The sequence below is a fragment of the Odontomachus brunneus genome, unplaced genomic scaffold (assembly GCF_010583005.1).
Source record: "Odontomachus brunneus isolate Ranch 3 - 2012 unplaced genomic scaffold, Obru_v1 Obru_scaffold_004, whole genome shotgun sequence".
NCBI lineage: Eukaryota > Metazoa > Arthropoda > Insecta > Hymenoptera > Formicidae > Odontomachus > Odontomachus brunneus.
The window spans coordinates 43,515-56,429 of NW_022639454.1; the positions used below are offsets into that span (position 1 = coordinate 43,515).

General features: G+C 38.5%; 2 protein-coding genes and 2 long non-coding RNA genes across 12 annotated transcripts in view; 2 read left to right on the top strand and 2 right to left on the bottom strand.

Annotated features, from left to right (window-relative positions):
- Positions 1–2,600, bottom strand: part of LOC116845831 (O-acyltransferase like protein) — a 16,840-nt gene extending 14,240 nt beyond the window's left edge. For both annotated transcript variants that reach the window (XM_032818975.1, XM_032818986.1), the window contains exon 1: positions 2,261–2,600. In XM_032818975.1, coding sequence (XP_032674866.1) covers positions 2,261–2,570 — 310 coding nt within the window. In that variant the 5' untranslated portion in view covers positions 2,571–2,600. The remainder of the gene's footprint in view (positions 1–2,260) is intronic.
- LOC116845855 overlaps positions 1–2,733 on the top strand; it is a 13,820-nt gene extending 11,087 nt beyond the window's left edge. For 2 of the 6 annotated variants that reach the window (XR_004378347.1, XR_004378346.1), the window contains exons 2-3: positions 2,251–2,517; positions 2,588–2,733. This is a non-coding gene — a long non-coding RNA (uncharacterized LOC116845855). Of the gene's footprint in view, positions 1–196; positions 447–2,250; positions 2,518–2,587 lie in introns of those variants that run through there. The other 4 variants (XR_004378348.1, XR_004378353.1, XR_004378354.1 and 1 more) reach the window with 3 other exon arrangements.
- Positions 2,734–5,467: 2,734 nt separating this feature from the next.
- The window catches only part of LOC116845841 (nose resistant to fluoxetine protein 6-like), a 13,341-nt gene continuing 5,893 nt past the window's right edge, over positions 5,468–12,915 (bottom strand). The window contains exons 1-11 of one of the 3 annotated variants that reach the window (XM_032818997.1): positions 12,051–12,112; positions 9,294–9,499; positions 8,902–9,096; positions 8,745–8,838; positions 8,216–8,513; positions 7,764–7,843; positions 7,592–7,687; positions 7,327–7,456; positions 6,812–6,986; positions 6,547–6,689; positions 5,468–6,089 (exon numbers count right to left, since the gene is read on the bottom strand). In XM_032818997.1, the coding sequence (XP_032674888.1) occupies positions 5,961–6,089; positions 6,547–6,689; positions 6,812–6,986; positions 7,327–7,456; positions 7,592–7,687; positions 7,764–7,843; positions 8,216–8,513; positions 8,745–8,838; positions 8,902–9,096; positions 9,294–9,486 (1,533 nt within the window). In that variant the 5' untranslated portion in view covers positions 9,487–9,499; positions 12,051–12,112 and the 3' untranslated portion in view covers positions 5,468–5,960. Of the gene's footprint in view, positions 6,090–6,546; positions 6,690–6,811; positions 6,987–7,326; positions 7,457–7,591; positions 7,688–7,763; positions 7,844–8,215; positions 8,514–8,744; positions 8,839–8,901; positions 9,097–9,293; positions 9,500–10,258; positions 10,301–12,050; positions 12,113–12,915 lie in introns of those variants that run through there. The other 2 variants (XM_032819007.1, XM_032819017.1) reach the window with 2 other exon arrangements.
- Positions 7,585–8,402, top strand: LOC116845866. Its single transcript, XR_004378355.1, has 3 exons — positions 7,585–7,708; positions 7,781–7,902; positions 8,252–8,402. It is a non-coding gene; the product is annotated as an uncharacterized LOC116845866 (long non-coding RNA).

Sequence of the window (12,915 nt, forward strand, 5' to 3'; positions counted from 1 at the left end):
TCTCTCTCTCTCTCTCTCTCTCTCTCTCCTCTCCCTCCTCCCCCTCTCTCTCTCTCTTTAGAAATACATAACTAAATGTGTCCTTCGCGCTGGATATACAGAGAAAAAGACAGATAAAAATCGTTCACGAAATATCTCTTATCGAGCGGATTGAGCTCAAGTAGAAGAGATAAAATGATAGTAATCGATTTGGAAGTGTTCCTGTTTACGAGATGAGCACGTTTCATCGAGAAACGCGCGTGCACGCTACACAATGCATTCACTTAGCGGACGTGTGAAAAGTGGTATTGACCGAGGAAAGTGAAGCCTCGAAGGCGAGAGAAGGACGTGACGGTTTCTCGCGAGGTCTCGGCTTTAACGTCCGATAATGAGTCTTTGTGTCGCTAAAAGTGAAACCTGCCGCCGACGAAAGTAGGCAAGCTATGGGGAACCGGAAAGCAGACGCTGTTCGTAACACATATGCGTTTAGTTTGGTCCTCGAACGACCTGCTTCTACTGCTTCTCCGCGACGCGACTGCGATTTCCGTTGCTAAGTTGCTAAGCAGCTGCGAAGTTGTCCTCGAATTTTCGATGCTAATTTTAACGATAAATATCTCGTCAGGTTCGGAGACGATCTTTGCTTGAGGAAAGTCACGGCACAGGTCGTGATGACTTTTTAATACAGGAATCATCCAAGCAGTCAAAATTATCATTAAGGGAGCAAGTTACTTTTTCAAACCAAACATTCAATGGGAATTTATTTCAAGAAAATTATCAAAAATAAATATGTTTATATGAATTTTTTATTTATTGAATTTATTAATTGAATATAATATATTTGCATTTAAACAATTTATTTTTATTTTTTGTATAAAAATGACGTCACACAGAGCACCTATTGCCATTTGCCGAGGGTGCACCGAGCTCTTACGTGCCTTTCTGATTTATATAATTTACGTTTATAAATTATTTTATTATTTATCTCTTATTTTTTTATTAAAACTCAAATGTATTTGTTCAATAATTTTCTTTAAATAAATTCCCGAATATCTTATTGCCTTTTCTGGTCTAAAAAGGCAATTTGGTCTCTTAAGGTTAACAAGTCAATTTTAATTTTGTCGAAGAGTTCGTCGTTGAAATCACGACGAGTGGTTCCAATGGATCCTCAGTTTTGGAACATCCTTAGCAATCGTTAAAGACGTAATCGTTAAAGGATCGTTCGGAAGTAACTCGCATCTCACTGAATGATTTAGCACGATTACATGTGGCTCAATGTAATGTAGAAAGCTGCATCGGGGAGAAAGTGCATAGGAAGTTACATATATGGCGCGTACGAAGTTGTTCGATACGAAGAAGAAGAAGAAGAAGGAGGCGCGGGAAGCCGTGATCTAATCACGGTTTAAAAATCAGATATCAATGCGCAACGGCAAGCGTAATTGATTATGTAAAGTCAAGTCCGGCCGCGATATACTTATTACGCAAGAAGAGAAACATTATGGTTGCACAATCGGTGCACGTTGATCGTATTGATTATATGAAATTATAAGTACAATGGTCCGTTGTCATAACATGAGTCACAGTAAACCTCCCCATTAAGTTATTCCTATTTCGTAAGAGTAACGTACAAGTTGCCTGATTTAAAAATGTTCTACGTAGCTGCATTTAATTGGAGCGATTCTTTGTTCAGTCACGACCTTCCTTTCATTTACTGATTTACATTTTCTAAAGTAAAAACTGAGCGAGAACTTGTGCAATTTGTGGAACGTAACAGTATAATATATGAATACGTTACACATTGTAACATAATAAAACTGGTCGTCTATGGGCGCGACACATTACGCGTGCTGCGCGCACAAAGATCCTGGACGCTCGTGTGCCGCAGTAGAAAAGACCAACTATGGCCGTACTCGTGTCAGCAAGCTTTGTGAAAATGTCTTTACTGGTACAACTCGGAACACTCGAGAGCGAAGCTTAATGAAATTCAGTATAAAAATATGTCAATTTACGATAATAATTTAATTTGATTTTTTAGGCTTTCGCGGTGTTCATGTATATTAGATTTGGTTTCCAGGTTTGAGCCGCGTGGATTCATCTTTGTTTGATTCCGACGTTTCGCGAACATTTCAATCCGCTTCATCAGCGAGAGCATCGGATCGTTCCTCCCTGATGAAACGGACTAAAATGTTCGCGAAACATCGGAATCAAACAAAGATGAATCTACGCAGCTCAAACCCGGAAACCAAATCTAATAATTTATTTTAATTATTATAGGACCACTCACTTTTTAGAGCCCACAGTTCCTGATTCTTCAGAGCCTCGACGTACGTCGTGATGTCCTTGCCACATTGCGCACCAACGGCATGCTTACCCTCGGCCCAATTTCTTACTAAATTACGCGCACTGAAAATGTCCAGCGTGTCCGACAGACTGGTCCAATTCTTCTCGATGAGATTGTTGGTCGCCGGCAGACTTCTGACACGAAGAATCGACTCTTCCAAAGCACCTTTCGGAATATCAGTCGATGCGGCGTGGGTCGCGGTGAGCACAAGCAAAGCGACGAACGGCAATTGCATTGCGCCTCGCATCTTCATCTCATAAATGTTCACAGAAAAGACTTACTACTTGCACCCACACCAAATACCAGCGAGTAACGAGGGAGACTAGTCACTGCTCGTGGATCCACATCATTAAAAGTCTTCACGGATCATTGGGGTTGATCGCGATTTTTCCTCTGGCTAGCTGTCGATCTTCGCGGCTGCAGTCATCGGTGGTATTTCTTGAGTGATCCTCGAGTGAATGGAGTATCGATTCTCTGTCAAGAATCCCGTGACATTGTCAAAAGCGTTGCGTGATCCCCATTTGCACTTGATATCTGAGAGTTTTATCACTCAAACGATTGAATCTCGTTTCTCCCGACTCGACGAGATTATTACGTGAAACTTTGCGTATGAATTTCCGAAACAGTCGTCAAAAAATCTTCTTCATAACGCGGCTCTTCCAAGCTCATAGTCTCTTCAAGATGTTCGTATTGTTGCATCTGCTCTTGGGAAAAGAAAGAAGGAGAAAGAGAGAATGAGAGTAAAAGAGAGAAAGAGAGAGGAAGAGAAAAAGAGGAAGAGAGAGTAAGGAAGAGAATATCAGAGAATGTTCGCGAGAACGACTTCCGTCGAATCCTTCTCTCCCGCTGGATGACTACGGATCAACTGTATCGTACCGTAGTGGGTTGTAGCCCGACCGATGGTTTTGAAATGTCTCGCGGTACCATAATGAAGGATGGTGGGGCGGCGTATGGAGTGAAAACTGAAAACCTTTAGACCGACGGCGGTAACGTGAATCCGTCGATACGTGTACTCGCGCACGTCTAATGCTAGTCGAGATTCTCTTTTTCCTGTTCTATAGTTTTTTAATTTTTTTTTTAACATGTTCAATCATCTGCGCATACAATCCCGCTCTCGGGCTAATGGAATTTTACACGAGAAAAGGAGAGAGATACACACACAGAAGTAAGCACGATGAGAACTTGCCGCTGAGCGTACAAATTTCTGCCAGACGAATCTCCACGACCAAATTCATCGAAGATTCTGTCATGGAGATTCTCACATTCTTGTGAGAAGTTGATTACAATACAGGAGTGAAGAATATTTATTAGGATTCTGAAGGACTCGGCTCGAATTCTATTCTAGGTAGAGGCGGAAAGAAGCGGTATGTCTTACGTTTCACCCGTCGAATTTAAAAAAAAAAAAGATTACTGTAAACAGCGAACTCATATGAAGCTCTCGCGATTGAAAGTGATTAATTTTGCAGGAATACAAAATTCCGATATCAGACGATTCCGCGTGTATGTAAAACTGAACGTCATCGCCGTCGCGCTCGAACGTAAGTGCATTGCACAACTGTAATTCCGGTCTTATGTAGGAGAAATGGCTTTTCTTACTTCGCCCCAAGGAACGCGTTCGAGTATCTATATTGCATGCCGCTTGAGAGAAAAACTTGACAGATACAAAAGGCGCTGCTTCGGTTAAACGCCTGCGTGCGAGCGGCCGATCGCACATAACAGCGGAGAAGCGAAAACACTCCGTTATATGAATAAGTTGAGCCGACATCATGACGTAATATTCTGCTTAGTGGCATTATTCTTGGCCGAAAAATAATTGCTTGTTCGCGTCGCTTCGACAATTCACCGCGCTGCGGTGTTTGCCAATTATACCGAAACGACTTATCTGCCGTGCGCGCTTCTTGTTGATTTATAATGAAAGTACACGAATCGGTCGAAATCACGCGCGCGCGCCGAACTACCTGCAACAGGATGCGGTGCGAGCTGTGCCGTTTAGGATAATGAATTGCAAAACTTTCAACATCGTTTCGCGTGAGTTCGTGCCAGATTAACGACGGAGTTCAGAAGTTTCACTGTAAAATTTCATACTATTAGAGGAGGTCTCCATCTCCTCTATGCCAATCTTTTGACAGAACTATCATTGGTTGTTCGGTCATGCTGAAACGTTTTTCTTCTCTTACGAGAATCTTACGCCGATGATTCGCGCACGCTCGTCGTTCCTCGCAATGCCGCGGAGGCCTCGTAAAAGCGACGGAAAAAACGTAGTAGAGGATGCTGCGTCACGAAGAAATAATTGTTAACAGAGTCCTCATAAATACTGAATGAATAGAACTCGGTATCGCCTCCGCAATAAGTAGCGCGAGATTGTGTATATATCGAAATGTTGTTCTATTAATATATAATCCTTATATAAGCTATATCTCAGTGATATAATTTCTCACCTAACCGCACAATTTTTTCTACAATTCTATCACAGCTTACATTGCGTGCGACTTGTAATGTTTTTAGTATTCTACACATAAGATGTAATACCAGTTTCCGTATTCCTATATATATATGTATATATATATATATATATATATATATATATATATATATATAAAAGAGCACGGAAATTGGTATTACATCTTATGTGTAGAATACTAAAGACATTACAATTCGCACGCAACGTAAGCTGTGATAGAATTGTAGGAAAAATCGTGCGGTTAGGTGAGAAATTATATCACTGAGATATATATATATATATATATATATATATATATATATATATATAATAAATTTAATTATAATTTACATAAGTTTCACTTCATCAAATTCATAACATTATTGTTGTTTATAGACAAAATACATTGAGTTAAGTGTCAAGTGAGAAAAATAATGATTATTCAAATTCAACCTTATATTTTGGTTAAAAAAGTTTTTACACTGATAATTAATTTTTCTTTTTTATTTAGCGAATCTGTATTTATGATCAATATTATGATCAATATTATACCCTTTGTATCAACGGATAATATATTGTTGCACTCACGCTCGTGTACGGGAGAAATGAATAAACTCGCTTTCAAAAGAACAAGCTTTACTATTTACAGTAATTCTTCTCGATTTAACAAACTAAATATGTAACCATCGCACATCCGTTCGCGACCACGACTCGTCGTCAACTCCGCATAAACAACTCGTTGTCAATACTCCGTAAACATAAACTCAAGGAACGCCCGTTCTCCTCAGGCATCAGTATCGGGAATAACGATAAATATCGAATGTCCCAAAGAGCAGGTACAACAATATGTTTCTCTCTCTCGGAACTTTCTTTTCAAAAGGGATAGGTTTTACTTAAGATAAAGATGACATTTTATATTCATTCTCTTCGTTATACCGTTATTTTTGCACAGAAACGGGAATCGTCGAGAAGGAAAAGACAATTTACGATTATTTATAATATTTCTGTTTAGCGGTGTAGATTGGTTACTTAGAGTTGTGACATATAAAAAAATACAAGTAGATATATATATATATATATATATATATATATATACACATATATTTTGTCAATATAAAAAAATGGAATATAATTTTTGCAGCATATCCGTAACCCTTGACTTCTTATTTCTCTTTATATCGGTAATGAGGAGCAAAAATTGAATTACAGTTGCTTCCACTCTCTCAAAGGATGAAGTATTCTCAACAGGGATACCACCGGTGCCTCAAATAACAGACTGAGGAACAGTGAAACGGCGTATGACATCATCACATTTCCAAAATATAGCGTCGCCTAAAATACAACCGATATGAGCTATACTCTCCAAATGTAAATCGCTACTCATATTTTAATTTCTATCGAATTTAGTTTTACGACTTTTTAGTTTAACGACTCTTTCTCTTCTCCTTGAGTGAATATTTTATTTAACTTAAACTTACTTAAATTCGACTTTTCTTTTGTGCAGAATTTACTTCAAGGTGTGCGGAAGAGTATAATTATTAACAGAATATATCTAACACTGTCTATCTTTTTAAATAAACGCGCGAAGATATTGCTCGGAATATTCTGAGGGAATTAAAAAAAATGCATCTATCAATACGGCTGGTGCGAGTCGGAGTCCAGCGGTATCCACAGGCAATGCTCGTGTACAAATCGATAATGAATAATTGACTGTTGGCACATCCAAGCTAAACAAGTTTCCGAGTTATATATTTATAAATAAAAAACGAAAAAGTATGCGAAGGAATACCAAGAAACTGCGTGAGAGATGCCACGAACGTTCACCCTGTAGTATTATAATTCTTATGAGCATGGGATGCACCAGGTAGGCGCAATACGTCAATCTGGAGATTGGATACACATACTTCCAGGAGAGTATACAATTCACCACACCTGAGAAAGTCCCGACTTTTGTAATACATTTTTGCATTTGCGCGACCCGTGACACGGACCACTTACTTGCGTATTTGAACTAATAAGTACAAAACTTTTGTGCATTCAAACGTAACACTCACCACCGTGACCGGTAAGGCAGGCGATCAAGATCCATGCTAAGCATATCGCCCAGGCGGAATTCGACAGCGTTGTGTATAACACGGACAATGCCGGTCCAAAGGTAGTTTCGTGCAACCCATATACTATACTCGTCATGATAATCAAGCAAAGAGACCAACCAAGCACAACGACAACCTACAATCGCAAAGACCACGAATCAATCATCTCACAACGCGATTATGTCGATTATGTATCGCGAATAACAAAGTGACGCCTTACGTATGCGCCTGCATCGGATATATTAGTCGTTTAAATAAATTATCCGTACCCCTAGCAGCACATATTAGTTGGCCAACGGTTAGTCGCTGTAGATTCAACATTGGCTCAATGCTTTGTGCTGCTCGGGTACGTTATTCAATACCTTTGCATCACTTAAAACGGGTCTGAGAAGGACACAATGGATTATTTGCAGCGTTCTAATTCAATACGTCGTGAATTGTCATAAAGTGCGCGAGATTACGCAAGACTCACTTACTTTCTTTATATTTGCCTGGCAGTTGATCTTGAAGAGATACCATCCAGTGACCATTCCTATAAGATACGGTCCTATTCTCGCCCACGGCTTGTCGTAAAGGCTCTCATAATGTGCAAACGGCTCCTGGATGCTGAAGATACGTTTGTTTTATACAGCTTCTCTCGTATCTGACGCGTCCTTCGGACGCGCGTAATAATACAGGTTTAAAGACATAGATGTGGCATGCACATGAGCGCGTTACGGTCTGTGTGCAACATACGCTCACCTTGGTACGTGTCCAGTGTGCAAAGTAATTATCGCCGTCGTGACCCAAGAGGCGATCAAAAAGAAAGCGACGATGAGTGCGGCCGCCGGTAGAAAGCTGCGGAGAAAAATCGGTTGGGTAATCGACGCTCGCATTTTTGCTGCCCACCTTTATGTCCGACCGGCTAACTTACTTTGCCCCGATTATCAGGATGATCGTGCCCACGGTGTAAAACTGCGTGTCATTCGCCAAGTACCAACTCCAGGAAATGCACTGTGAAAAGCGAGCGAGTCGATTTTTGAAGATGTATTCATTAGAAATTAAGGCGTAATGTGAGTAACCGTGATCTATATCTTTTACTTTCGCGAATTCCACTGTGATTAAGTTAAATTCAAATTCCCGTTTGTTTACCCGTTCGGAAAACAAAGATTAACTTTTATTTAAAAAATATTTGATATTTAGAATATTTGAGATATTTCGGATCGCGATGCTTCTAAGAATATCGCTTCCAATTGTAATAAATGTATCGACAGACTGTTCCTCATTTATTATGAAAGATAATGAATAATCAATACGAAATGTATCTTTTAGGTAATCGCTGAGACAAATTAATTGACGTTTCAAATCATACTGAGTCGCGCTTACTCGTTCCACTGTACTGAAATAAGTATTTATGTACAGGGCATTCCGCCACCAGAATTTCTCGCAGGCCTCGTAATCCAGCGCCGTAGGTAATTCGATCATGGAATGATCGTGATACCATTTCATCAACACCTGGACTAGACCGATCACCAGCAGGTAAATCGGGGTCAGGCGAAAGTATCTATAGAACATCATCCCAAAGAACTGCAGGACCTGACCATGACAGCCCTTCGTCATCCTTTTCTCTCGTATCCTTTTATTCGCAATCGTGCGATAATAGAGAAACGTCACCAAGCATCCACTAAAACGGAGATCCATTGTATTTTTATACTGATCATCTATATTTGTACTGTTATATATTTTTTTTCTATAATATATACTAAATTAACAAAGAAAATATTGAGTTATTTGGCCGTTCTCTTTGATATTTTTATCACGAGTGATTTCTGTTTTTAGGATATTTCCAAATCCATAATTCTCTTTCATCCAGTACACTGACTAAGTAATTCAAAATAATTTGCCCTGCGTATACCTGATAAAGAAGAATGTGTCCACAGAATATATACTGTTACCGATGGTCTGATAGAAAAAGTCTTCCTCCACCATGTTCCGGAACGTCTTGTTTTCTAAAAGAACATATATCGCGATGAAATCATGAGCCGATTGTCTTCTATGTTATGTATATATACCTGAGATTTCGTTGGTTATCAAGCACGTATGTGCCAAGATCACCCAGAGCATCGAATAAAATCTCAGGCCATGTATCGGCGCTAAAGTATCCGTGCCAACATCCAGACTGCAGAGTTTGGATATATTCACGAGTAGACTGAAGGACAACAACGCTTCCGACCAAGGTTTCGGCGTAGTATCCGAATTGCGAACATCTGCAAAGAATTACTAGACGACTTTATTGCACGACTTGTATGTTCATGTATAAATTAATTACAACGCATTATCGTATTCGTGCAAAGCGAAAAATAATGTATAAAACACGCAACTGTGTGTACTTCATTTATGTTATTTATATTTTTCATTAACATCGTGAAAAAATGTAGCGAAAAAAAGATATGTATTAAATTACCCAAGGAACCATTGTGAGTCTTCACAGTCCATAATTTTGAAATGGTAACTTCACGATCGACTTTCCTATCTGGTTTGAGCGTTGATAACGTTACTGTGTTACTATCACTGCGCTCCTCATCAGTTCCACGTAAGACTTTGTAACGCAGCGTAACGTCATAACAAGTGCCGATTAGTGTAAGCGCACATACCATGACGAAGGAAACTCTGCGACGTACACATTATTGCATATATTTTGTATTCAATAATATACTACATACAAAAATTGAATAATTATTCCTGTATTACAAGCAAACTTCAACAAGCTATAACTTTGAAAAAAGAAATTTTGAAAGAAAAAAGAAAATGAGTCAAAAGATATTTTATAGATTGTGCCCTAGTTTTCATATATGTTATTAAATATAAGATTTAATTATTGTGTGTAATATTATATTAACATAAATACAGATTCGCTAAATAAAAAAGAAAAATTAATTATCAGTGTAAAAACTTTTTTAACCAAAATATAAGGTTGAATTTGAATAATCATTATTTTTCTCACTTGACACTTAACTCAATGTATTTTGTCTATAAACAACAATAATGTTATGAATTTGATATATCTGATATATCTGATCAATAATTTAATATATTTGATAATTTGATATATCTGAAGTAGTTTGAATCCATACAGCACAAAATCTCCTGGGGACGTCCCAGAGATGTCCTGAGGACGTAGAAACGTCGCCAGAACGTACTCTGGATGTCTTCTGAACATCTGTGCTATTGGGGAAGTCTCTACTTTTTCAAGTTTTAAAATGCAGTGCAGCTAAAACCGGGAAATCGTGCATAGAAATCGTAGAGTCGTAAGTCTTAGAAATTGACTATTTGCGATCGATTATTCTTCTCATATTCGATCGCGATTGGTCAATTTCTACGACTTACAACTTCTATTGTAGACCCCGCTAAAAAGAAGAGAGCAACTACCTCGATTACTCGACGTGTACGGTGGCAGCTCGTAGCAGAGACTTTCAGATTTAATTAAAAAAAAAAAAAGGCTATCTACAATAGGTGTAAGGCTTGGTCTAAAATATGCGTGATTATTACAATAATCGACTATAATTGGCCAATAAGCAAATTGAGCGCAGACTGCGCGCAGATTAGCAGCAAATTTGATCAAAAACCCACAGCAAAATCATAGCCATCTGTGTCTACATTAGGCTACGGTTTTGGCGACAGATCTTGCTGTCGGGCAATTGGTGCCAAATTTGCAGCAAAAACCGCGCAAAGCTTGCAACGCAGCAAGGTCTGCGCGGTTTCTGCCGCCATCTGCCATTAAATCGCTACAAACTCTGCACGATTTTTGCTGCAAATCTGCAGCAATTATCCGACAACAAACTCTGCCGCATATCTGGCGACAATTTGGCAGCAAGATTTGATATAACAGATCCTGCACCAAATTTGTTATCTATTTGCCATCAAAAGTTAATAGCAAGCTCTACTTGAAATCTGTTTGCGCAGGTTTAGCTATCTGGGTAGCGATCATGAATCTTTCACGTGAACTTCATTTTCATTTTTAATCTTTTTACTGTAAATTATTTCACATGAAAAGTGAACAATGAAAATGTGGAAAGCAATATTTATGTAATATAGATTATTAAAATTAAAATGTAATTACAGTATACACAATGTAATATATAACACATTAATAAGCATTATACAACTTAAATTTATAGTTATAACTCACCTTTATAGAAATATCATACTAAAAATCATTGATAATTACTTATTATCCAGTATTTTTAATACTGAAAATAAGTAATTATCAATGATTCTTAGTACCATATTTCGAGCAGAGGTTGCTATCAACTTTTGATGGCAAATAGATAACAAATTTGATGCAGGATCTGTTATATCAAATCTTGCTGCCAAATTGCCGCCAATGCGGCAGAGCTTGTTGTCGGAAAATTGCTGCAGATTTGCAGCAAAAACCGCGCAGAGCTTGTAGCGATTTGACGGCAAATTGGCGGCAGAAACCGCGCAGATCTTGCTGCGCTGCAGGCTTTGCGTGGTTTTTGCTGCAAATTTGGCACCAATTGCCCAACAGCAAAATCTGTCGCCAAAACCGTAGCCTAATGTAGATACAGATGGCTATGGTTTTGCTGTGGGTTTTTGATCAAATTTGCTGCCAATCTGCGCGCAATTTGCGCTCAATTTGCTTATTGGGAATATAACCCTGATAGCCAAACGTGCCAAAAGCAAATTTCGGCAAAGCGTGCTGCAAGTTTTATCAACAGAATAACGACAAAATTGCAGCACGATTTGCTATATCAAATAATGTCGGCAAAATGTGTGCAATATTGCGACACGACCTGTTAGCAAGTGTGATAGCAAACTGCTGACAAAAACCGGACAAGCTATCATTAGTAGTATGACGGCATATTGATAGCATAAACTGAGCAAATCGTGCCGAGCAATATGTGATAACAAATTTGCAGCAAATAGCGAACAAGATGTGCCGAGCAACGCGTGACGGTAAATTTGCGGCAAAAATCGAACAAGACGTGCCGAGCAACATATGACGGCGAACTGATCACAAAAGCCGAGCAAGTCGTGCCAAATCTCATGCAACATATGAGGGCCATACGAAACACGTTTATTAGTGAAGTTGAAGTGGAGTAACATATAGGACGACAGACTTGAAGAACCAAAGATCTCGAGTTCAAATCTAATGTGAGTAAGGAATTTTTTCCAAGAGAATATACACTGAGATACTTACGTTCTACATGATTAGGAAGAGTTCAATAATAAAAGCCACTGGTGTCATCTCTAAAAGACACAAATAGCATTTCATAGAACTAAAAATTTTAACTAGGATAGTCTATCTACTGATGATGAGATATGCAGAAAATAAACTACATCACTAGTTATATTTTTGTCTAACTATTAGGTAACTTATGTCCTCATTAGGAAAAGTGATATTGCCTAGCAACTAGTTTGGTTTTTTACCATAATTATGTTGTTTCTTTGATCTTATTATTAGTTAATATATTGCATATAGCTATTCGCAAAAGCGTTACATTATTGGTTCATCACTGTCTAGTTACACTAGCTAACTATGTGTATGTGTCTATTGGATACAACTTTATTATATAATGACTAGATTCTCATAAGGTGCAAATTCTACTCGGGTAGAATTTGGCCTGTTCATAGCCGGCACATCTTGTTCGATTTTTGCCGTAAATTTGCCATCACGCCTTGCTCGGCACGTCTTGCTCGCTGTTTGCTGCAAATTTGTCGTCACACGTTGCTCGACACGTCTTGTTCGGTTTTTGCAACACTCTGCCCGCAAATAATTTTGGCATGCTTTACCGATATAATGCCAGCATAATGGTAGTATACATGCTGCAAATTTGCTGCAATCTTATGATTGATTTTGCCAGCAATTTGTCGGCATATTGCTGACATTTTGTTATCAGAGTAATATAATAATATAATATGAGTAAATTTAATGAGACGTACGTTAACCGTGAAAGGTGAATTCTCAAAACGTGAAATATTTCACGTGAACTTTCAGTTTGCTCATATATGTTCTTCTTTACATGTAAATTGTGTAAGTTTCCATGAAAATTTTTAAGCATTAA